This window comes from Halichondria panicea, chromosome 4 (assembly GCF_963675165.1).
Source record: "Halichondria panicea chromosome 4, odHalPani1.1, whole genome shotgun sequence".
NCBI classification, from domain to species: Eukaryota; Metazoa; Porifera; class Demospongiae; order Suberitida; family Halichondriidae; genus Halichondria; species Halichondria panicea.
Window position 1 is genome coordinate 2,854,972 of NC_087380.1, and position 25,934 is coordinate 2,880,905.

At 42.4% G+C, this 25,934-nt stretch overlaps 2 protein-coding genes across 3 annotated transcripts; one reads left to right on the plus strand and one right to left on the minus strand.

Annotated features, from left to right (window-relative positions):
* Positions 1–301: 301 nt before the first annotated feature.
* LOC135335313 (protein sidekick-2-like) lies at positions 302–20,890 on the plus strand. The gene is made up of 28 exons (XM_064530768.1): positions 302–488; positions 737–1,012; positions 1,242–2,180; positions 3,162–3,674; positions 3,966–4,484; positions 4,734–5,249; positions 5,473–6,012; positions 6,282–6,851; positions 7,098–7,616; positions 7,931–8,182; positions 8,419–8,760; positions 8,970–9,260; positions 11,266–11,571; positions 11,834–12,142; positions 12,652–12,954; positions 13,182–13,487; positions 13,673–13,975; positions 14,143–14,454; positions 14,610–14,921; positions 15,097–15,396; positions 15,579–15,878; positions 16,558–16,863; positions 17,537–17,833; positions 18,046–18,339; positions 18,501–18,821; positions 19,058–19,181; positions 19,379–19,435; positions 19,549–20,890. Exons 1-28 carry the CDS (start codon positions 404–406, stop codon positions 20,678–20,680), a joined length of 10,644 nt encoding a protein of 3,547 aa, XP_064386838.1. The 5' UTR covers positions 302–403; the 3' UTR covers positions 20,681–20,890.
* LOC135335332 (sodium-coupled neutral amino acid transporter 7-like) lies at positions 20,861–25,883 on the minus strand. Of its 2 annotated transcripts, XM_064530799.1 has the most exons (10): positions 25,778–25,881; positions 25,512–25,729; positions 25,188–25,313; positions 24,880–24,954; positions 24,443–24,603; positions 23,745–24,048; positions 23,274–23,416; positions 22,870–23,008; positions 22,467–22,544; positions 20,861–21,318 (listed from the first exon to the last, which is right to left on the minus strand). In XM_064530799.1, exons 1-10 carry the CDS (start codon positions 25,800–25,802, stop codon positions 20,971–20,973), a joined length of 1,617 nt encoding a protein of 538 aa, XP_064386869.1. In that variant the 5' UTR covers positions 25,803–25,881; the 3' UTR covers positions 20,861–20,970. The 2 variants fall into 2 exon arrangements, with proteins under 2 accessions (XP_064386869.1, XP_064386867.1); XM_064530797.1 differs by having other exon boundaries at positions 25,512–25,883.
* Between the last annotated feature and the right edge of the window lie 51 nt (positions 25,884–25,934).

Below are 25,934 nucleotides of genomic sequence, written 5' to 3' on the forward strand. Positions count from 1 at the left end.
CACTATATTATAAATTCTGTATAACGACGTACCTTGTTATAATTATAGGATTAAATTTACGTATTGTTTGTAATACTGTACAAATAGAAGGATTGTTTTGCGTTGCTATGCATCGTAATTGCAGTGTATGTTCGAGTAAAACTGTATAATTATAGTGTGCATGTGTGTGTGTGTTATAGTACCAGCTGCATGCAACGATGCTATAGGTGTGGGGGCTAATCATTGTTTGTAGAGTTGTGTAATCCTATCTCAATGAAAGTATGAGATGGGGGTGTTTCCATAGACAGCAGTCAGACTGTAATGGATCAGTGACTCTAGTTATAGCCAGTTTAATAGCTACTTCATTTTATAGTACCAGCTTGTTGAGTGTACAAACAGCTCTATAGCTATAATTGTTGGCAGCATGCAAGTAATGACTTGTCTCCTTCAGTTGCTGTTGACCATGCTGTTCATGGCTACTGTGCAGCAAGTATCTGCACAAGGCTCTGGTAAGAAACGATTAGAATAGGTCTCGATCCCCATGCATGTAAACATTGTATATAAAGGTACATGTGCATGTAGGTATAGTTTAATAGCTCAGTTTATATTAAAAGTAAAAGTGAAACTGCCATTTACATAAAACTCATCAACTTGAAGGTGGATATATGCATGCAAACCGTACCAAATTGTGTCTATGCACTAGATATAGCTCTCACATTTGCCCCCCTCCCCCCAACACACACACTGCTTACAATAGTGTTCATCGTTGGTCCAACATCAGTCACAACAGTGTTTGGTTCAGAGGAAGGCCTAGTCTGTGCTGCTTTTCTCACTGATGGAGACCCTGACATAACATGGAGCACAAACGCGACCGGGGCCGACCTTAGTAACGTTAGAGATGTCATGGACCTTCCTGAAAATGTCGAAATTGTTTCTCTCAATATAACAGTTGATTCCGGCTACTGTGGAACTTACACCTGCACTGAGGAGATCTTGTCAGGCAGCTTCTCTGAGCAAGTCACAGTGGATGTTGGTGAGTCTATTTTATTTGAAGGAAGGTAGAACTTAAGAAGAATATAAAAGGCTCTGTTAGTGGCTGGTGAAAGTATTCCAGTGGGGATCATTCGCATTGAGTACTCGTAGAATTTACTGACAGTCTTACTTTTCACTGTTTAAATTTTGTACTGCATGATTACTATTGATTGATTCATTAAGCCAATTGACATCGTTTTTATATAATTATTTATATCCTATACTTGTAGCACCAAAAATAACTGAACATCTCGTACATACGAGTATTGGAGCAAGCAGACTGAACTCTGACAATGTTAGCTTCAGATGTATTGTCAGCGGTGGAACTAGACATCCAGTGGAGATCACATGGTTTGGACCTGCGGCTGGATCCCCTAGCTTTAATCCACAGCCACAACTTCCACTTGGAAATGGTGTTGTACAAAGCACACTCGTTTTGACAGGAGTGACTTATAACGTCACTGGTGATTATTGGTGTGAGACACGTTATGATAATGCCCCTGGGTGTACAGAAACATCTCAATCTGATAGTGCAACATTGTTCATCGTTGAAGCCCCCTTCCTTATCATTGAACCTGACCCCCCGCAGCTCAACGTCACAGCTGGTACCACTTTATCTTATCAGTGCTCGTTCAATGCGTCCAATGATAGCTCTCGACTGGACTTCCAACCAGATCTTGCCAATTTCAGTGCATCTTGGACTGGGCCCCTGGGTGCTACAATAGAGAACACTTCTTCTTACGAAGTGTTGCTGTATTTTTATGACGAAATTGTAAACACGACTTTGATTATCATCAACGCTAGCTCATCCGAAGGTGGACAATACTCATGTATTGCTGAGAATATTGATGGATTTGATAACAGTACAGTCTTGCTCTACGTTGACCCTGTGATTCAACCGATTAATTACACTGTGGCTATCAACGACACTTTAACAATCACTTGCGATGTCCAAGACTTTCCAGCGCCGTCATTCACCTGGCAGAAAGAGCTCAACAACACGTTTCAAACTTTGAGTCCACAAATTGACACCAATGGTCGTATATTGAACACAACGTCGAAGAATCTAACTTTTGATCCAATCATCTTCGGAGATGAAGGAGTGTACAGGTGTGTTGTTTACACACTGGAATTTGAGTCGATTCCGTCCAATGAAATTCTTCTGACAGGTGAGTGAAGAACTGGGTATTTTTTTTTGGACATTGCAGATATTTTGTTTGATTGGGCACGACAGAATGTGCTGTATAAGGTATAACATAATGAGGCTTGTAAAATTAATGGTCTAGCGATCTCTCTATGTACATGTATGTTAATCGAGTTGCCATATTGAATGAATAAGTTTATCCACAGGGGAAAGAGTCACACATAGGCAACATTGCCTTACAAAGGTGCTCCCCATAATAACGGCTAATTTTGTTCCCTTGTTTGACTATAATATAAAGGTGGTCCTGCATGTGAGATATTCGAGCGTATTATTTGATATGGGAAATGTGTACAGTTTCTCTTGATTCTCTTACTCCATTTCCGCCTTTGAAACTATAGTTGGATGACGTCTGGCTAGTGTGGGAGTACATCAGAGATATTGATACCTCGTGGCATGTATATATTCTTTCACTAATTACAACCTCTCTCACCTTTGAGTAATCTATAACCTTGCTAAACTTTAATGTAAGTAGATAGTTCCAAACGTTGTAACCATAAATTTGCCTAGTCATTCGGTTGTATAAGGGAGTAAATTTCTTTTAATTAACAGTGCCTTTGAAATAATTATGGTGTTATTGATATACTGGAGTGATAGCGGATTGTTTTGCAGATTGACCTCGAGCCTCGAAAATTTAGTGCCTCGTACATTTGGTATTGAAAGATCTCTCTACTGCAGGGGTGTGGTCATACGAACCTCTATCCTCAAAAATAAAATCTGCAAAATGTTTAGTTTGAGCAATCTACGAAAAATTAGTGCCTTGAAAATAACTCGCTATATATACAGTAGTTAGTGCACATGATATCCCTACTGTAGTGTCACATGACATTCTTATAGTCTATATATAGCGTCACATCTAGTCACTTGATATCTTTACAGTGTCACACGATGTCCCTACATAGTCACATGATGTCCTTTCAACATTACATGATGTCTTATTTCCCTACAGTATCACCAGAGAGTGGCGTGTCTGTGTCCCCCCTAAACCAACTCCTTGAGCACGATGACAACATCACACACTCTTGTGAGAGCCAAGGCGGACCAGGCAATCAATTCAATTGGACTATCACTAGGAATGATGTCATTATCCAAGGCCCTCTATCGTCAACATTTGAACAGTCTCCCGTAACAGGCGGAGTGTATACGTGTGTGGTTAGTAACACAGCTGGCTTTGGAAGTGCAACCACCACAGTGTTTATTAGCCTCCGATTTATCGTTCAACCAAACAACACTCAAACGGACGTGAGAGAAAGAGCTGTATTGATTTGTGAGGCCGAATCGTTTCCTGAGCCTACGTACGAGTGGTTTCGATTGGACGATAGTATCCGTGGTAACCTGACGGGACTCAATGCCAGTAGTCTTGTACTGGATAGTGTACTGTTTGGTGATGAAGGAGAGTACTACTGTTCGGCAACGTCACGGACTAACTTCACAGCTACATCAAGAACAGCCATCCTCACAGGTACAGACAATCTCTTAGCTTCCCTCACTTCATTATTGAATGGTGTACGTTTGCTCATGATAATTATAATAATAGGTTATACATTCCCTTGATCTTTGTAAGTACAACTGCAACTGAATACATTAATTTTCTGATATGTGCTTGTAAAGTTAAAGTACAAAAACTGAACTGCATGCATACTTACAATGAGTGTAGCTTCCATTATATACATTCCTCAGCTAGGTGTATGTATGTGCCACATAAACTGATTCTGAATCTGCGGTTAACAATTTTATTTTCTCTGTTTTAAAGTGTCTCCCAGGGACAGTGTCTCTGTTTCACCCGAAGCACAAGTGGCTAACTTAACTGATGATGTCTCGTTCAGTTGCCAAGCTAAAGGAGGCCCCAACAACACGTTCCAGTGGTACCATGACGCGCAAATACTTGCCGGTGAAACGAATGCAAACATCACCATCTCTAACATCAGCTCATTGGACGGTGGAGCGTATATGTGCAGTGTAATGAATGCAGCTGGTAGTGAGAACGTCACGGTAACCCTATACGTACGCCCGTACATTGTACTCTTCCCCGAGACTGAGATTACGACCAGGGTCAATAGGTCGATAAATTTCACATGTATGGCTCAGAGTTTTCCCCCACCGTTCATAACCTGGTTTAAAGTCAACAATTCCTCGAGGATTATTGTCGGAACGGGGGATGTTTTAGAGTTTAACCCTGTCGAATTCGGAGATGAGGGCAACTACGAGTGTTTTGCGATGTCCGATGTTCCCGATGGGTTAAACAGTACACAAGCTTCTGCTCTACTCACAGGTACCGGTATAGGCGTGTGCGTGCTTTGTTATTATCATGATAGTTTTGACAGCCATTAATTTTGTTGCTGAGCTCTTCAAAATTTTTTAGAGCAAGGAAACACACTAATTGTGAACCTATCATTACTTTTTTATTTACTGGTTTTAAGTATCACTTTTGCAGTAGAGATTTTGTCTGAATTTGGCCTGTATTAACATTAAATTGCCCCCATTTTCAATCCATTCTAACACTATACGCTTGCTTCCACAGTGTCCCCTGAGGGCAGTGTGGGTGTGTCTCCAGTCAATCTAGTGTACTACTTTGAAAACAACGTCACCTTCTCGTGCTCATTTCTTGGTGGACTCAATAACACGATCCAGTGGTCTAAAGATGGACTCGATGTGAATGGAGAGACACAGAGAGAGATTGTACTGAGTGAAATCAATGCTGGAGATGGGGGTGTGTATACTTGCACTGTCAGCAATTCTGCAGGACGAGAAAACGCTAGTACCACACTTTTTGTTGCCCCGTATTTTATCAGACATCCTGTGGACGTATTATCCGAGAATGGTGAAAATGTGAACTTTAGTTGCTTGGCAGAGGCTTTCCCGATGCCTTCGTATGCATGGAAACGAGCTGAGGTAGAAGAGATTCGTACTGAAGTCATTGGACTGAACAGTTCGTTGTTAGTCTACACGTCCGTGCTGTTTGGTGACGAGGGAGTGTACCACTGTGAGGCCACCATACTGAACGTGACAGTACCCTCGGACAATGCTACTCTCACATGTAAGGTGTACACAATTTACATAAGTTAGCCCTGAGGGCAATGGTACTTACTATACAACTTACATGTACTTTGAGAAACAGCACCCTACACCCGAAGAATGTACGTCAATTATATATGTGTACGTATACTTTGAAATTCTTATTACATGACAACAGTACAGTCATGTTGATCAATTTTTTTTGCAATTTTTTGTCTTGTGTACAATTTGTTGTTTTCGTACAGTATCTCCTGACGGGGTCAATGTAACAGCGATGGCGTCTGATGAGGTCACGTTTGGACAAAGTGTGAACCTGACCTGTGACCACTTAGGGGGCCCTGGCAACACCTACTCATGGCTCAAAGATGGTCGTCCACTCAACGAGACTGACACACTTCTATCTCTAGCCAACGTAACAGCAATGGACGGAGGAACGTACACATGTGTCGTCCGCAATCTTGCCGGGAATTCGAATGCCAGTATTATCGTGTACATTCAACCGTATATAACGTTGTTTCCACAGGAACTAGTTACAGCTGATAATGGCTCAGCGGCTAATATTTCATGCGAAGCTGACGGTTTTCCAATGCCAAACATCACTTGGATCAAGTATGAAAGTTTTCAGAACCGCTCAGACTTTTCTGAAGTTACCAGAAACAGTGTGTTGGAATTGGAACCGGTTTTGTTTGGGAATGAAGGATTCTATGCGTGTGTGGCTAGCTCACAAAGGTTTGATGGGAGGCAGCTAGAAGACGTCGTGACGGACCCTCCCAGTGAACTGGCAGGTTTGTATAGTCAGTGCATATTGACGTAATAGCAATTGTGTGTGTAATATGTATGTGCATGTGTGTACTGTACAATTGACTCCTTTCATAAAGTTATAGCCTTTTCCTGGTGATTAAATTTTGTTAGCTTATTTGATTGCCCATGACTTGAGTAGATAGAGTATCCATTAAGAAACATTCTTATAGTCCACTTTGTGTGTGTTTGAATTACTCATAGCTAATTCCCGGAATCAATCCGTATACACTAACATTCCACATTAATTCCACAGTGTCGCCATTGTCTTCTGTCAGCATAGTGTGGGACATTGAGACGTACTTCCTCGGCGACAACACAACTCTATCGTGTACCTCTCTTGGTGGCCCTAACAACTCGTACACCTGGTTATATAACGAGGAGGTTGTCGGTTTTGGACCCGCCCTGAAACTGACTAATATCAGTGCAGACAATGGAGGGGCGTATACGTGTATTGCTGCTAACAACGCTGGCAATGACTCGGCCGTGACCGATCTCTACATACATCCATACATTACCATGGCACCGGAACTGAACATTTACACTATGAATGGAGAGTTTGTTAGCCTGGAATGTGCTGTGGATGGTTTCCCCGCCCCGAATGTGACATGGGAGAGCCTTGGAATCGAAATTGGAAATAATTCTGGAATGAAAAATATTTCAATGGACGGTATCAATTCCAATCTTACTGCGTTTGATAATTTGCCACTGGAGTTTTCGTTGGTCACTTTTGGAGATGAGGGCTACTACCGCTGTGTTGTGAGTGCTCAGACATCCGAGGGTGTTGCCTTGGAAACAGTGATGTCACAGCCCACCCTTGTAACTGGTGAGAATGCTGTGTATAGTCTACAGTGCTAGTACAGTCAGTCTAATAGTATTTGTACAATCATGGTTCCATAAGTTGCGTAAAAGTAGTATGCATTTTTCTGACAAAGGTTGGAGCAAACTAGTCGAACTGTCCCACACAGCTAGTAGTATATATGAGAGAATAATTATGCATGGTTTTAATTTTGTATGTGGTAAATGTATTTGCTGCGTTTCTTCCTTTAATGTTTTTGCTGTTTTCTTACAGTGTCCCCTGAGGGCAGTGTGAGGGTGGAGCCTGAGTTTCAAGTGGTTGAGAGATTTGATAATATCACGTTTGAATGTTTCTCCCTTGGAGGTCCTAACAACACGTACCAGTGGCAGAAAAACACGATCGACCTTAGCAACGAAACCACCTCAATTCTGACTCTCTCTAATGTATCGGCGATTGATGGTGGTACCTACAGCTGTGTTGCTAGCAATGCAGCTGGTAACGAGACTGTAGATGCAACGCTCTTCATTAGGCCGTATATAACACTAAACCCTACACCAGATGTTCTATCGTTTAACAGTAACGTTGTGAGTTTTGACTGCCAAGCTGAAAGTTTTCCTTCTCCTAGATATTTTTGGGAGAAAGTTAGTGATAATAGTACTATTGTGAGTGAAGATCAGGAGCTTGTATTTGCACCTGTGACCTTTGGAGTTCAAGGCGTGTATCAGTGCGTGGCATATATCACTACGAATATCACTAACCTGACGGCTTCTTCGACAGCTGCACTATTGACAGGTGAGCTGCAGTGATTGATTTATTGATTGCATAAGTCACGGCCAATTGATTGGAGCAATCTTCCTCGCCTTAGAGGGTATTGCACTATGGCTAATTAGTGACACCCACATTATGTGTGTACATACATAGTCTTATAAACCTCCCTTGAATTGTTTAAAGGCAAGTACATCATATCAACGATTGCATTTCACAAATGTTTGAGAGCCACACTGTCACACACGCGAACACACACACACACACACACGCACACACACACACACGCACACACACACATACACACACACACACACACACACACACACACACACACACAGTATCGCCAGACGCTGGTGTTACATCAATGCCACCATTGCTCAATAGTATACGAAACCAAACCATCCAATTTCTCTGCATATCTTTCGGAGGCCCAAACAACTCTTTCTCTTGGGTACGACTCTTGGATCAGACGTTGCTTAGCAACTCGTCTCTGCTGGAAGTCAGTGTGGATGGGGTATTGAGTGGTGGGGAGTATCGCTGTGACGTGAGCAACAGAGCAGGAAATGGGTCATTCCAAGCAACTCTGAATGGTAACGTTTGCCCGGGTTATTATAGTCGTACTTTAATATTTTAGTTTGTCATCCTGCTTCTTAGGCTTGTACCTGCGATTAACCAAATAGCATATATACGTATACATACTCTTGAATATTGAATATTCATGCATGTTAAAACTGTTAGGCATGCATAATCTTGCAAGTCCCTCCCTGTCTGTACTGTCCTGTCTCTGACTATCACATGACCTGTCGTACGTTTCTCTTCTGTACAGTTGCCCCGGAGATATCAGAGCACCCCGCTGCCCTAAATGTCAGCATCTCAGGCTCATTCTCCCTCTCTTGTGCTGCTAACGGTGTCCCTACTCCTGAGATTTTTTGGCTACTCAATGGAACCGAAGTGGACCTGCTCAATACCACGTTATTTTCTGGCTCTGGTTCCGGTTCACTTGTCCCTATTGAAGTTACAGAGACGTATGGAGTGAGATCCATCAGTAGCACACTCGATGTTTCCATGGCGATGACAAACGACTCGGGAAATTACAGCTGTTTGATTGTCAGTCCAATCGCAGATTTCCCACCAATAACTACAGATCCTGCCAGAGTTCTTGTGCAAGGTATGCATAATCATTAATTATTCAATTACCTCAAACAGGCTGCTAGCTATAGGACATGCAGAGAATAAAATGCTGACTATTAGTCACTCATTTAAATTGTGTATCAGTACTCATGCAGTAGTGCGTTACAAAACCTTGGCTCTTAATTCGTTATTGCCGTATAATTATTACCGCCCCCACACACACACACACACACCACCCACACACAGATGTTCCTGACCCTCCCCACTCGTTAACCTCTCTCTCCGTCACTAATACCAGCATGATTGTAATGTGGGTGGAGCCTCACGACCGCAACGCCCCCATTTCCAGCTACACCGTCACCTACCAACACCCCTCGTTCCTGGGAGGGCAAGAAGAGAGTGTGAATAGCAGTGCAGAGATGAGTTTCATTGGCGGGCTTCACCCGGGAGTGGTATACAACTTCAGTGTGGTGGCTCACAACGAGTTCGGAGTCAGCGAGCCCAGTGTGGTCACGGGACTAGCTACCCTTGACGAAGGTAAATAATACTTCCTTTAACTGATTTATGATGGTGGTGTGTTCATACCTCGCTCCATAATTTATGCGTATGAGAGCTTTTTGTTGCCCGCTTCAAATTTTGATCCTTGGAATTTATTGTAAACTTAATTATGCCTTGGTGCGCATGCGCAAGCGAGGTATACGGTAGTGTGTTTGTGTGTCTGTGTGTGCGTCTGTGTGTGTAGACCGCTACAGCTGCTCAAGGATGAATCAAGTGCAAGTAAGAGTTTCTATAGGCTTCTAGTCATGTTTACTTGGATTTTAATTCGTGGATTTGCAAAATAATGCTTCATTCTCGAGTTATGCCTAGTTTTGCTTACTTGGAATGCCATTGCAGCCTTTTCAGAAGAGTCCGTAGCAAAAATTGTTCACCGAGTGTTACTACTCTACTTAGTAGTTAGCTCTGCACTAGAACGGTAGCTGCAAGAGTAAGCAGAGAGCTGCAAGGCTCTGCTGACTTGCAGCCATTAATTTTAGACTTGAACTTTTGGCATCGATCGTTTTTAACAACAATCATGGTTGATCATTACCCACTATTCGGTTGATTGCATGCAGCAAAATTAAAGATATTCATCATGATAATTATAATCAATGTGTGTATAAAATAGTAGTTTTATGTTATGTAGCTTTGGCACCTCCACCGAGTCCATTTTGTTGAGTTCTGGTTAAGTTTTGGTCCTTCATAAAGTTGTCATAACTTTGTCATGCTTCACTAAAAGTCAAAGTTTCATATGCCATTGGATTCCTTGTTAAAATGCGCTTCTATCTATATGCTGTAGAGCTGGTAAGCTCCAACCAGCTAAAAGTTAGCATTTTCCATGTAGAAGTCCCAGGCATACTTGTCCACCACATAAAAATGAAACCATAATTGACCACGTAACGTCCACAAACATGTAATTGGTTGCACATGCACAACACAGATGAAGCCATATAAATAGACCACATATAGCTTCCAGTTGACGCACTTGTCAGAAGATATCATCTGTGTTGTGCATGTGCAACCAATTGCATACTTGTGGATAGAGTAATCAGGCTACGATCTTGATGGCTGATGTAACTACCGAGGAAAATTACAGGCCCCGTGATCAACTTGTAAGGAGTGTGAGTGCTTATCTTAGACGGGACCCTGCGTTTTACATCGGTATTACTAGCGGTAGTAGCCGTTCCGGTCATGCTGCAATGACATCACGTCGTGATAATACCTACGACGCGAGAGGCCTCAACCGTATGATAGCTATCTACAGGTCGAGATCTCAAGACGTATGCCGGGATATTGAAGAGGAACTTGTTGATGAGTATGCAGACAGACCCATGTGTTTGAATAAAAGAGGCGGAGGTGGGGGAGGACCTACAGAACAACCATGGAGCTTTGTGTACCTCTGCTTGGCTGAAGAATGATAGACTGGTTGAAAGACAGACACTAACTATAGAAACTGTAGTGTTTTAACATACTCTGTGTATCTATACATGTAGAGTTCACATTTTGGATTTAAGGGAGCATGTACGTACGTACATAAGCCACAGCAAGTACTTAGAGGCTGACATATACTTGTACGTGTACATGTACACATGCTTAAGGTTTTGCAGAACGTTTCCGCAGTTTTAATCGAGGTCTGTATATAGCGAGTAATTTGGGGGGGGGGGGGGAAACATTCGTGGTTGAGCAATATTTAGTCACTTCGTGGATAATATTTGTGTGGTAGCTGCTCGCACTGCAGGTAAAGGTAAGCAAAGTCGCTTCATTCGTGGGTAAAATATCGTGGCAGAGCTTCAACCACGAAAACCACGAATATTTTGTCCCACGAAAATTACCAGCAATAACTTTGGAAATCACATTTATAATTACAAGCCTTTAAAGTGAAGTGAGCATGGGAACGAGGTTAGTAAAACCTTGTAACAACCATGTATACAACCCACAACCTTCTGTATAGGATCGAGGTATCTGATCATAATCGTACTTTTTACATCTTCTCTCATGCATGCAGAACCTGCTAGCCCACCCCCTAACCTGACTGCAACGGTACTATCCTCAACATCTGTCTACTTCACATGGAGCGAACTCCCTGAGATCGATAGAAACGGAATCATCACTGCATACGAAATTAACTACACCCCGCTAGTTAACTGCTCCTCCATAAGCCCAGGAACAAGGAGTGGGTTTGGTAATAGCACACAGCTGTTTGTGGATGAGCTGCAAGAGAACACAGAGTACAGTTTCAGAGTGAGGGCTTACACTAGTGCTGGACCAGGGCCTTATGGAGAGAACGTGGTCAACAATACCCTAGAAGATGGTACGTTTGTTCGAGTTATTCTTGTGCTTATGTTTAAACCCCTGTATTGTTAAGGCTAATCAAAAGGCTTGTAATTAGCTTTATTTTCAGCTAACTGGCAACATTTGGTATGCAAAGCAACTCTCAGTGTTAGAAGCTATATCTGTGGAACATAATTATAGCTATACGTAGCGCTAAATGTCAACAAAATTTCTATGCTTGCACAAAACCAATTAAGTGTGTAGCATAATAATTATATTGAACAATATTTCTCTCATTTCAGTTCCCTCTGGACCTCCTGAGAGGGTGGAGGTCAACTGTCTCTCTCCTACAGAACTGTCAGTACTTTGGGACTCAATAAACTGTAGCAAAGAAAACGGGGAAATCTTTCTCTACCAGATTCGCTACGAGACTTTCAACACCTTTGGTGGTGAAATAACTGATCCTGTGAGATTTATAAACACGTCCAATCGGTGGGTGATGCTGTCGGGTCTGGAGGAGTTCAATGAGTATCATGTGACTATCATGGGGTACACTGCCATAGGCGCTGGACCGTATAGCTCTCCTCAGTCAAATACAACCAAGGAGAATGGTGAGCTGCCCTAGTTTAAGCGTAAATGGATCATTTATATATACTAGGTTTACAGATGATTGTAAAAGTAGTTTGAAAAAATTAATGGCTGTGGGTTTTTGATGCTGTTGATGTTGGTAATGCATGGCATACGTATATGTGTTTCACACGGTTGTGTGTGTGTATTGAACAATGGTAGTGATGGTGTGTTAATGAAACTCATAAGTGCACGTAGCTATAGGAATGCACTTAACCAGTACAAAGGTCACAAAGTAAAGTATGCATGCAATGAAGTTTCCTTGTGAGATGACCCCTTCCCATCACATGCACACGCACACACACACACACACACACACACACACACACACACACACACACACACACACACACACACACACACACACACACACACACACACACACACACACACACACACACACACACACACACACACACACACACACACACACACACACACACACACACACACACACACACACACACACACACACACACACACACACACACAGTACCCTTTGCTCCTCCTATGAACCTCTCCATAGTGACAATATCCTCAACAGAGCTCTCTCTAGAATGGGAGCATCCTCCCTCCATCGATCACAATGGCATCATCACTAACTACGAAGTCTTCTACGTGCCCCTCAATACATACGGTGGCCTCATTAGCAGTGCTAGTGTATTCGTGCCTAATCGATCTGCCATACTGACTGGATTGGAGGAGAACACTGGGTACAACGTGTCTATTAGAGTGTACACTTCTGTTGGACCCGGACCGTACACTGATCCAGTTACAAACATGACCTTTATGGATGGTACGTTTTGTTTTTAATATTGAATGACATTATGGGATCTATAATTATTTTGGTGTATACACACTTTTTATTGAGTGGCCGGCTTTATACGAAAAGTATGCATGCTATACGGTACTGAATTCAGATGAGGCACAAGTTACTAACCAGTCACATAACACCTCACTCAACCAGGATTGATGTAATGTACTCATGTGTGTATTATTACTGTCCGTGTGATGTTCATGCAGTGCCCGGCAGTCCACCTATCAATGTTTCCGTCACCACCAACTGGACCGATCAGCTGATGGTCACATGGGACCCAGTACCCGTGATTCATCGAAATGGCCCTATCATCATGTACGAGGTCTTATACTATCCAAACAATACATTTAACGGGCAACTGCCACCAAATGAGACACGGCTCACAAGTGATAGGTCGATACTACTCACACTTCTCGAGGAATTCCTAGTGTACGAGGTATCAGTTCGAGCGTACACTGTGGAGGGTCCTGGTAACTATAGCAATCCCGTCTCGCAGAGGACTTTGACCGCAGGTTTGTCTGAAACTTACTCTGAAGTGTAACTATACGTATGTACATACATAGTTATAAGCAACGTCCTGATTAACTAACTAGTTGTGTCAATCTATGCAATCATTCTACGTAGCCAAGAGATCGTACATTTGTGATGACTGGCTGCATGTGTACTTAGATGCATTACACGTGCTTCCTATATTCAGCACCCAGTGGTCCAGTACGAAACGTCACGGCCGTCGCTGTGAATTCAACTTCTCTCGTGGTGCGATGGAACGAGGTGAAACCAATAGATCAGAATGGAATCCAGACCATGTATGAAATCAGATTCGTACCAAATACCACAATTGATGGTGTTGAAGGTGGGAGTAGGTTGACTACTACTTCCCGACAGTTTTCTCTGACTGGATTGGAAGAGTTCATCGTGTATATTGTGTCTGTCCGTTCCTTCACTGATGTCGGAGCTGGCCCCTACAGTGCCAATAGCACCGTCAGAACTATTGACGATGGTACGTACAATGATATGCACGTGTGATTAAAAAATACCTTTTTTGTATGGTAATGTACTTAAAGACTGGCAGGTATTTATTGTGTACTTTAAGGCTCTGGCATGAAAGCTATACTGAGCTATACTTGGAACTTTGAGTGTGTATAATTTGATTCTTTTCTTTTTTAGTTCCCTCCAGTCCTCCAACGAGTGTTAGGACTGAAGCTCTCTCACCAACTGAGATTTCTGTTACATGGGATCCAGTAATCGACATCGATCAAAACGGGGAAATTATCTGGCATGACGTTTTGTACCAACCCTCCGAGACCTTTGATGGCCGCCTCTCCAGCTCCCAGACCACCCGAGTCTTTGCTCCAGTCATGAACCTCATTCTCGCTAATTTGGAAGAGTTCTTGATGTATAATGTTAGTGTGAGGGCGGCCACTATCAGAGGGCCAGGGCCGTTCAGTGAAGCCGTCTATAATACAACACAACCATCATGTGAGTGTCATTTGATCATGCATACATAGCTGAATGCGGTAATGTACATATATATCTACATGCATGGAGCTCAAACCCACTCCGTACATAACTGCATTTATTTCTACGAGTATAGTTGATTTGTTTCATACCTGTATTGTTTTCACTCCCCTCAGTACCTGCGTCACCACCCCTAAATGTCAATGTCACCACTGTGTCCTCTAGCGCGATAAGGGTCACATGGGAAGCACCTGACCCTATACACCACAACGGGTTAATCAACCAATATGACATCAATCTCAACCAAAGTCGTTTCACGGAGATTCCTCCATTAATGAGTGTTCTCAATGCAAGTTCTAGTGGTGTGAACGTACGACTAGTGATGGGTCTTGAAGAGGATGTAAGCTATACAGTGTGTGTGATGGCAATAAACAGCGTAGGAGCCGGTCCATGCAGTGGGTTACTGACAGAGACTACGTTTGAAGACAGTAAGTTATATCGAAACATGTGCTGTATAATTAATTCTAATTTGAGTTCAATTTTTGTATGCACGAGACATACTAGGTCATTTATTGCCTAGATTTAATGGTGCATAATTTCTAATGTTAGTGTGTGCTCTGATTCTGATCATGTGACGATCATGTGATGCACACACACACACAGGGCCAACAGCACCCCCTCGTAACCTAACAGCGAATGCGGCGGGGCCCACTAACCTCTCTCTAGCCTGGAGCAATCCAGTATCCATCCACATCAACGGAGAGCTCACTCAGTATCGCGTACAGTACAGTAGAGTCGTCAACTCTGACGACACCAACCAGTTCAATGTGAGCGACCCCACAGTGACAACAGCTGTTCTTAATGACTTGGGCAACTTCACCTGCTACAACATCTTGATCTCTGCTTACACTAGAGTGGGGGAGGGGCCTGTTGCCAATGAGACTGGATGCACCAAGGAAAATGGTATTTATAAATTAATCGAGGAAATAATATTATGTTAATCGCATAACGTTTTCAGAGCCTTAAAATTGGCCAAACCGCATAATTTTATACTCTCTCACATACTTCTAGCACTACGGTATATAATAAAACTATTGCTTACTATGTCGGTGCATCTCCTCTTTCATTATTCCTTTCCTATACAGTTCCGGGAGAAGCTCCAATAGTAACGGAAGTGAGAAGCAACTCGTTTGAATCCATACTAATAGAATGGCAACCACCGCAGAATAAACTCTTTGGTATTCTTCGCGGATTCACAGTTCGTTACATGAACACTGACCTACCAAATCCTCAGTTTGTGTATATCCGAAGCATTCCCAGTGCTAACAGGTCGTTTATAATAGATGAACTGATTCAGTTCACAAACTACAATGTGGAGTTAGCAGCAGTCACTATCGGAGATGGAGAGTTCAGTGATCCAAGGACAGTACGCACAGACCAAGACAGTGAGTGCGCACTAAATAATTATACACACGTACGGCATATAATTATATATAGTGCTATAATTATGGGGAAAATGTTCAAATGTCGCATATTGATTTTGTTGTGTCAGCTATACATTGAATTGAGGGTCATACATGAATAAAGCAATGCGAATCAGAAATGGACTGCTCTTACAACCCCACGCACGCACACACACACACACGCATGCACGCACGCACGCACACACACACACACACATCATGCACCCACACGCACGCACACACACACACACACACACACACAAACACACACGCACACACACGCACACACACACACACACACACACACACACACACACACACACATCATGCACCCACACGCATGCTCACACGCACACACACACACACACACACACACACACACACACACACACACACACATCATGCACCCACATGCACGCTCACACGCACACACACAAACACACACACACACACACCACACACACACACACACACATACACACACACACACACACACACACACACACACACACACACACACACACACACACACACACACACACATCATGCACCCACACGCATGCACACACGCACACACACACACACACACACACACACACACACACACACACACACACACACACACACACACACACACACACACACACACACACACACACAGAACCTGATGGCTCCCCAGTTGAAATACAGTTCCCTCAGCTGCCCAATCCAAGGTCCCTGCAAGTCACATGGGGCGAGGTGCCCAGGTCAGTACGGAATGGAATCATCACCAGATATGACATCATGTACCAGCCTCTGGAGAACTATGGCGGACAAATTGGACCCGGAACCGAAACCACAACCGTGAGGATGGTTACTCTATCTGGTCTGGAGGAATACACTGAGTACAACGTGTCTATACGGGCATACACTGTAGTGGGAGAAGGTCCCTTCAGTCAAGCGGTCACTGGGCGGACAAGTGAAGGAAGTGAGTGAAGTAACTAAGCTGCAGTGGGCGTGTCATATACAATATGTATCATAAGTACGTATGAGACTATTATCAAGGGTGTATGAAGAGAAGAGGGCATGCAACTCACAATGTATACTGTGTATGCGTCGTATTATTAATGAGTCAGCAGGATATGCTATATTAGCCCAACCGCCCACTAGGGAATAGAAGGCTGGTCTAGAGAGTATAAAGTGCACATGCAATAAATTCTTTACTATTTTCCCCCGCCCATTTTTATAATAATTATGATAGATTGTAGTTGCATGCCCTCTTCTCTTAATTCATACACCCTTGGTATATAAGTAGTTGCCAAGGTAACAAGAGTGTAATAAAAGTCATGCAGTTCCTTCGGTGTTATATATATATTTCCATGTAGCCTCGAGGCATAATTTGGTAAGGGTTGTCATTAATTTTTAGCATAATTATTATGATAATCCATGAAATATACAGGCATAAGCCCAATGGCTATACAGTTGCTACGCAGTGGTATACTTTCTGATAACCAGTGTTGTCAGGCACTTATAAACACTTATAATTTCCCTGGATGCGAAAAAAGATATACTTTCTTTTGCATGCAGTCTAGATATTTAATCAGGACTGTATGTATGTATTAAAAAAGTAGCATATAAGCATCTCCATTTTTTGCTTGCAGCTCCATCAGTTGCTCCTCCTGGTCTGAGAGTGAACGAAACCGGCTCACGCAACATGACAATACTCTGGGACAGTGTCCCTCTCATTCATCGTAATGGAGAGATTGTTCAGTACAAACTTAGCTATGCACCCGTGAATGAGGAATTGATCGAAGCCATTGTCAATGCAGCGGATGGAATGTTGTTTCGAGCTATCGACTTGATACCGGGGACCCTGTATTCGATAAAGGTTGCTGCTTTTACGAGTCAGGGAGGGAGTACCTTCTCTGACGATATCAACCCTCGCACTCTGGAAGAAAGTGAGTGGACTATAATTACTATAGTAACTACAGTCCATAATTATGTACAACAGCCTTACAGCTTTGTGACGTATTATCTTTCCTGGCAACGGTTGTGCAATAGGTTCACTGTTCATACTCATTAATTTTTGTTTGCGTACGACAGGCCCACACTTCAATCATATGTATTTGTGCTAGAGCCTAACATTTTTTCTCTGATCTCTTTCTTACAGGCCCGGGTGAAGTGAGCAACCTAAATGTGGTGGAAAGGTTCACCTCGATAACTGTTGAATGGGAGATGCCCTTGGAACCAAACGGGGTCATTTCTGAATATGATCTCGCCTACAACAAAACTCTGACTGAGTTGGTGACTATTGACAACATACGTCCCCTTACCGGTATAACACCCTCGAGATCTGTCTCTAACCTCACCACCGGCCAAACTGTGACCATACGAGTAAGAGCTTACACAAGAATTGGCCCAGGACCGTACGTAACCATGCATGTTACTACCAGAGACAAACCACGTAAGTATTTATATACCTTATAATTATATATCTTAGCTGACCATAACTTTTAGACTGATACATTATTTTGAAGAAGTCGATGACTTGACGATTTGTGTTTTCTGTTTGACGGTTTGTTTGACACAAGTTCAATGTGTGTTCTCCTACGTACATATTTACAGCTGAGGTGACAGGTCTCACAGTTAACTATGCTGAGTCAGAGGAGATTGCAACAGTTGAATGGAGTCGACTGACTGGGGTCGATGCTGAGGATGTTGTACAGTACAAGATTGTGTACAGCACTGAAAGCGAGCCTTCGGATCTGAGCACGGTGTATGTTGAGGCCAGTGAGGGCAGTCGGAGGATTGAGGGTCTACTATCTGACACGAAATATTTGTTTAGAGTTTTAGCAATTGCGAGAATTGACAATGATACAATCGAAGGAGATCTATCGATTATCAATCACGACTCTTTCCTCGCTGTCCAAGCTACTGAAACTCCCCGTAAGTGTTAACATTTGTATGATAAGCATAATTATTGCATGGCAGGGATGTTGCTCACAGTGATAGTTACCTCTAAACAAAAATAACCACCAGTTAAGACTAGTTAGCAAATTTGATGTGTCCATTGAAAATAGCCACCTTCGAATATTCTGGGCACATCACTATAATTGCCATTATTTTGGGGATTAGAAAATTTGCCCATAAAATTACGTCATAATGTTTCTTTACACACACAGTTGAAACCTCAGAGGTACAGTTAGGAATATCCATACCTATTGTGGTGATCCTTACTGTGATAGTGTGCGTGATTGTCTTCTTTGTCTACCTGAAATCAAAGCAGTGCTACGACTCTAAAAAGAAGTGAGTTGAATATGTGCTTGTAGATAACATAATTATACAATCGATATCTCACAATTGTACATACGTATCTGAATTGTACATAATTATATTGTAAATCTTTCTTGTAATTCTAGCATACGAGCATTTTTACATACATAATACATCGACGTATAATTTTGCATCATTAATGATTCCTTATCCTTTACACATTCGCACAGGTCAAATCCGTCCCTTCAGTTTGAGGAAGGACATTATGAGAGTGTGGAGATGATAAGGTATGGTGTGCTATAGGATTTTGCTACCTACATTTGTATGTACGTATCTTCATGAGTTAGTCTAATTGGATTCTTTCACTCTTTGTTAACAATTTTGGCCTCATCCTGTGCAGGAGACAACTGCCGAACATCCCTGTTGGTCCGCCCACTCTCTCTGGCCACTCTACCTCTGCAGTACAGTTAAATGCCTCCTATCGAGCGGTAACACAAGATCAACAAATCGAAGACATTTACGACAATGATGATCAAGCTCCTCATAAGGTCGATCGATACAGCACCGTACAAGTCACCACGCCCACTGCTAAACATTCTCTCCGTGCTCTGCCACCTAAAGGCACTGCTGTCATTGCAAACATGGAAACGTATGACACAGTTGACCATCAAACCGAGCAACCTGTGCAAGATGTATATGATAATGATCCTTTTGAAAAAGATCAACTCTTAGTTCGTAAAAACTCTAATCCGAATATCTACAGTGACGTTGGAAATGCTAGCAGTGCAAAATCTTCAAAACTGGACACAAGCTTGGTTGTTAGCAATCCAGCACACAAAGTTCCCCCACCACAACCTAAGCCGTACAAATCATTGCCATTAAAGAAGCCATCTTCGAGCGAACCTCCTCCTACTACAGAAGACACTGGATCAAACAACAGCGGAGAAGTGTATGAAGCTATGGCCAGCACTACTGACCTTGTCTTGAGTCCATCTTCAACCATCGTGAATGGTGATATTGGTGCAGCTAAACAAGAGGATAAAGTAGACACTAGTCTGCTGGGGAAAAAAGCTGAAGTGAGTGAACATGCAACAAAGAAAGAGCCGGAATCGATTGAGGGTGGAGCTAGTACCGGAGCTAAACCTTACTTTGAATTCAATGATGAATATGACACAATCATTCACGAGGCAAGCATGGAGGCAAAGACGGAGGAAATCAGAGATGATGCGAAGAAAGAACCAGATTCAATTGATGGTGCAACCAGTACTGAAACTAAAGATAAAGCACCTTACTTTGAGTTCAATGACGAATACGACACCATCATTCACGAGGCAAGCATGGAGGCAAAAGCGGGGGAAGCCAAAGACGATGTGAAGGAGCCAAAATCGAAAGAGTACCTTCAATTCAGTGAAGAGTATGACACTATCATACAGGCAGTCAGCAAGGAAGGGGCGGGGTCTGACAAACACGAAGGGGGTGAGCTTGAGACTTACATGGACATGTCAGGAGAGCAGGCCTCAAGAGTGGAGTGAGACTCAGGCTATAGAATAGCTGATGTTTTGTGTTATATAAGACAATACCATTCGTGCACGTACGTCACTATATAATTATATATAATAACTAAGTTTTTGTTCGTGATAGTGTTTATATAATTAATTTATTGTTTAATTTCAACTTTCAATCTTATTATCACGCCCTTTATGCTGTGTACATTCAATTGTAATAAACTCTTTATAACGAAATTGTTGAACAATGAAATAAAACTATATTTATTTATAATAACCACACACAAGCATAGTTATTATAGTCTATCGTCACAACACTAGCTATAGAGTCCCCAGTAGGTGTGGTTCCATTCTTCAACAACTTTACAGTCCAGCTGGAAACATAATCCGCTCGGCTCTTTGCTCCCAGAAGTAATTATAACTGCTTGAGAAATGGCCTGATAATTCTCGACGACCAGCAGTAAGAGTCCAATAATGAGAATTGTCCATGCGACCAGTTCCTTCACAACAGCTGCACTATTGTATTGAGACCGAATAGTGATATTGCCCAGTTCCGATCGTAGTCGGTTGCGAGCAAATCGTAGCTTGAGGTAGCAGGCAGCAGGGTAGATGTAGAGGACTAGCACTCCACCAATAGAGCCAACAAAGTTCCATACAAGGCTCACCTGCACGAGGAAAACAATAGTTTCAATAAAGGGCTGCTGTACTAGTGTTTCTATTCATTCAGCAATTAAAGCATTGGGGGGTCGTCGTTGAACATAGATATTCAACAACCCCCCCCCCCCCAATGCTTTAATTGATCTTTCAACACCCGTAACTGTTTAATTAGTTAATCTAATGTTAAATGATTTTTAAAAGCTTAGAAGAGGCCTTTCAAATGATGTGTTTAAAATTTCTTTGAGGGCCACAATTTGAGGGCCACAATTTGTTGTTTTTTGGACCATGGGCATTCATTCCATGGTATGGCCAAATACTAATATGAATTTTGATGACACATATCGATCCACATTATGGCAGCTGAAAAAGTATCCCGAACTATTGATTAAACATGCAGGGGGGGTTGTAGTTAAACATCTTTCAATTAGTATCGTTGATCAAATTTTAGAGGGGGGGGGGGGTGTGGATACCATGTTTGAATTTAAAATTCCAAGAAGGGAAAACCAAATTCAAATTCAAGGAGATATAAAAGCCCCGATTTCCCCATGAAATTAACCCTGATATACATTTATATTATATACCTTATTAGGAAGTATGCAACTCTGTACAATCATTATTGTGCAAGGCATTAACAATAACACCGCTGATAATAACCTAGGAAAGGCCATGAATAACATCAGTGCTAATCATTTACTAGTGTTTCATTGTAGTTTTCCAACAGCATGTGGTTGTGCTGCACATGTAGGTTTGGACAGAACGCCTACTACGGTTTTAATTTCTTCCTTCTTCCTAATGAACTCTTGACCTTATACATACACATATGTGCATACATACACACACATACTTGGTTGTACCTAATATGACAGGTACGTCAGTACAGTGGAACCTCTGTTAACAACCACCTCCGAATAAAGGCCAGTTGCTATATAACGGCCAGGCACCCAGGTCCCAAATGAACAGTTTGTGTACAAAACAACCTCTCAACAAAGGTCACCTCTGTATAAAGGCCAAAACATTGTTCCCCAAAGGTGTCCGTTATAGAGGGGTTCCACTGTACATTAATTTTTACACCTGTACTTACTAATGTCAGTACAATACACACTGCATTTCTTTAAGGTATGTAGTGTGACGTAAAGTTGCATACAACAACACTCACGTCTGTAATGAAGCTAGCCGGCAGGAAAGTAAGTGCAAAGATAATCCACGTCTCACAGAACCAAATCAGAGTAGGAATCTGCATGTGTGTGTGTGTGCGTGCGTGCGTGCGTGTGGGAGTGTATGCGTGTGTGTGTTTAGCAAACAGACTAATTCCCAACTAAAATTACTTGCACTTTTTGATTTCCAGGTAAATATTATAACGTCACCTCTTAACTTCTTAAAAAGCACAGCAAATTTGTTAGTACAAAACAAAATTAGCAGTCATAGCCTAAAAAAGGATCGTGATGAACAGAAACAAAGTCCTCACAATACAGGAAAGCCTTTTGCCTAATGGTACAAGACTCCTAACAACCAGTACAGGCAACAGTTTGGGGTAGAATAGAAGAAAATTGATGACACACCTTGTTTTTATTGGATCCCTTGGGTATTTTTGAGTCCACATCATCGAGCAGAGTGATGGCCTCAGTGTTGACATTGTTCTTTCGTGCTCGTCTCTTCTTGAGCTTGTTACTCACCAAGTCTTTGATCAATATGATCACACTGGAAAGAGAGGTGGGGGAGGGGAGGGAGGGAGGGAGGGAGGGAGGGAGGGAGGGAGGTTAAAACAATGCAGCAAAGGAAACATTGAACTTTATTGTGTGCGTGTGAAGCAGATAGAGGGCCGCATGTGTTAATTAGCATCCAGTGTTGAGAATTGACTGAAAATATATCTGAAAATAGGTACATGTTTACACTAATCTACAAAATAATGTGTTATTGTACATGTAAGACAACACTGACCATTATCTACGATTAATGTCCTCACCTGTTGATTGAGTCTCTGGTGGGGTGGAGTAAGACGGGGTAGCTGGTGACGAGCATGAAAAGGAGGGCAACACGAGCAGCCAACATCAGATGGTTATTTTTAGGATAGTTTACCATCACGTCACTCTTCAAGCTTTCAAAAAACTGGGGGAAGGTTGAGGGGACTGTTAGCTGAGGGACCTTACATGTACATCACAATAATAATCAACAAAAAAGTCACAAATGAACTCAATCCAAAAACGTAAGCTGGCAAAATTGTTCTTCAATGCACCTAAAAATAATAATTATAAGTAATTTGCAAGAATAATAATTATACTGCAAACGAACATTCCCGAGATACAGTACTGCTGGAAAGTACAACTACATGTACATGTATAATTATGCTTGCTAAGTTAACAGTGGACACACAAAAGCTTCAGGAAGAGAGTTAATCTATCACTGTACGGACAGAGACATGCACACACAGGCTTACCCTGAAGTACCCTGCAAAGATCACAATGTTGTACAGCACATAAGCAGTGAGTATAGCCCCTACGATGATGGAATACAGCTTCACTTTTGTAACAGGCCCTTTCAGCTCTTTCTGGAGTGGCAGAAGATTGAAATGACAAATGAAGGCAAGACTGCAGTAAGAGATGACAGTCAGTGATCCATTTACACCGACAGGTGCGAGTTGAATCGAATGGTCGGCTATACTGGCGTTGAAATCAGAAGAGGTCCAGTAGATACCAGTGTCAATGGACATGGCCGTGGCAACAAAGAACACACAGGTGGCACTGTGTGGGCGTGTGCATGTGTGTTAGATACATGTACATGCAAATAAGTTACTGTGCTCAAAGTCATACCATACACTGTACATAGTCCCAGTGATATGCCCAGAATTTTTGAAATGTCAAATCTCAATTCGCTTTGCTCGCCCCCAATTATACAAGTAAAGATTATGAATTGGAAATTGACATTTAAATGACTAGACAGAACATGTGTCCAAGCCGTTTTTGATTAACGTTTTTGAACACAAACCACGTGATAATTCTTCCCGGTCAATTTGTGACCGAACGTTGGAGTCTCTGGTCGGTCTTCTAGCTATACTGATCAGTTTTTGACTGCGTGTGTCTACAATGAATCTAATCTGTACACTGCACATGTACTGTATAATGATGGTACACATACCTTAAATAGCTAGTGAACTGAAGTGGAGAGAGGTTACGCAACAGGGTGATCGGAAATACCGGCAGGAAGGCCATGCACATGAGCAGGGCACAGTTGAGCAGGGGGGAGCACGCGGGGATGTTATTAGTGGCCACCAGGACGTAGGACACTATGGCCTCCAGCTGTGTGTGTGTGTGTGTGGGAGAGGGGCCCGGGGATAACTAACCATGCTTCTTGAGAAACATCGTTGCCAACGTACAATAAGAATAAAACTGAAAGTGCTTATACAATGTACACTCAAGCTATTGGAGCAATTAAATGTGTCAAGGCCTGGCTATAATGTTGATACACAAAGGTTTCTAACACAAGGATGCATGTAATAACAGCCTTCCTTGTGTTCCACTTGTAACAAGGAACACACGCACACATAGGAAACAGACAAACAGATAATCAATCACCTGATCTCGTGCGAATATCATGTAAGCAATAAGACTCAGGAAGAGTAGAACAGCAATTGTCAATAGAACAGCAATCTGTGGGAACACAATAGCACTATCAAATAACATGTAACAAGGTGTGGTAGCTATGACTACCTCTGCCACATGCCTTTAATGCTATTGTCCAAAGTCCCTTTGATATCAGCAAAGTACAGTACTAATAGATAGGAATTATACATGTAGCAAGCTTGGAAATTAAACTAAAGTACCCCTGTATCATGTAGCTCTATATGCAGAGGGTAATATGAAATACCCCTGCAATCAGTCACCTTGCCAATGGTTCCGTATGCCACCTCTGCCAGGTCAGCGTATCCCCACACCTCACGGTCGGGGTAGACCTCTTCTGCGTACCTCTTACCAGCAAATAACATGGAGCCAACGTGAATAGATATCAACTGGAGAGGTGATGAGGTGGTGTTAGATGTGGGTAATGGGAAATGGCGCTAAAAACCATGATGTGTTAACACTCATATACACCTGACTGTACACTGACATAGACTATACTGTACTGATAAGTACCGTAAATTACGTGCGGCAAAAGGTGGAAAGGTCAACAAATGAAGCTAATTATAGTGTATAAAGAGTGACCTCACCATAATAACAAAGAAAATGATACTCGAGAACACCAGGCCTCCCTGAGCAAACCCGTAGGGCAGGGAGAGGGTACCAGCTCCCACAGACGTCGTCAGTAGGATGAATATGGATGATACAACAGTGCCTTGAGTGGCCACTCGCCAGGCTTTGGAGAGCTTAGCAAATATACCTGGGTTTTCAGCCACTGCTTCAGTGTTGTCTCCCATATTTGAGCTTTCTGTGGAAGTGTTGATGGAATGAAGGGGACTTGCAATTGGTCTAACACCTAGCTTGTCATCCAGTGATGCCATACGCTTTCTTTCACGCCTTTCTTTCACCTCGATTGGCTTTCACTGCCAAGCTAGTTAATTGGCCGGCTAGCTTTTGTGTGATTGGTATAGCCTCGAAACAAAGCGCGGCGACAAAAGTGTTTGTATATTTCG

Excerpts from the sequence above, each read along its gene's own strand:
- LOC135335313 (XM_064530768.1), top strand. The coding sequence starts at position 404 with ATGCAAGTAATGACTTGTCTCCTTCAGTTGCTGTTGACCATGCTGTTC. Across the intron at positions 14,922-15,096 it reads AGAGACTACGTTTGAAGACA|GGCCAACAGCACCCCCTCGT; the intron begins GTAAGTTATATC and ends ACACACACACAG. Across the intron at positions 18,340-18,500 it reads TACTACCAGAGACAAACCAC|CTGAGGTGACAGGTCTCACA; the intron begins GTAAGTATTTAT and ends ACATATTTACAG.
- LOC135335332 (XM_064530797.1), bottom strand. The coding sequence starts at position 25,802 with ATGGCATCACTGGATGACAAGCTAGGTGTTAGACCAATTGCAAGTCCC. Across the intron at positions 24,604-24,879 it reads TGATATTCGCACGAGATCAG|CTGGAGGCCATAGTGTCCTA; the intron begins GTGATTGATTAT and ends ACACACACACAG. Across the intron at positions 22,545-22,869 it reads AGGGATCCAATAAAAACAAG|ATTCCTACTCTGATTTGGTT; the intron begins GTGTGTCATCAA and ends ACACACATGCAG.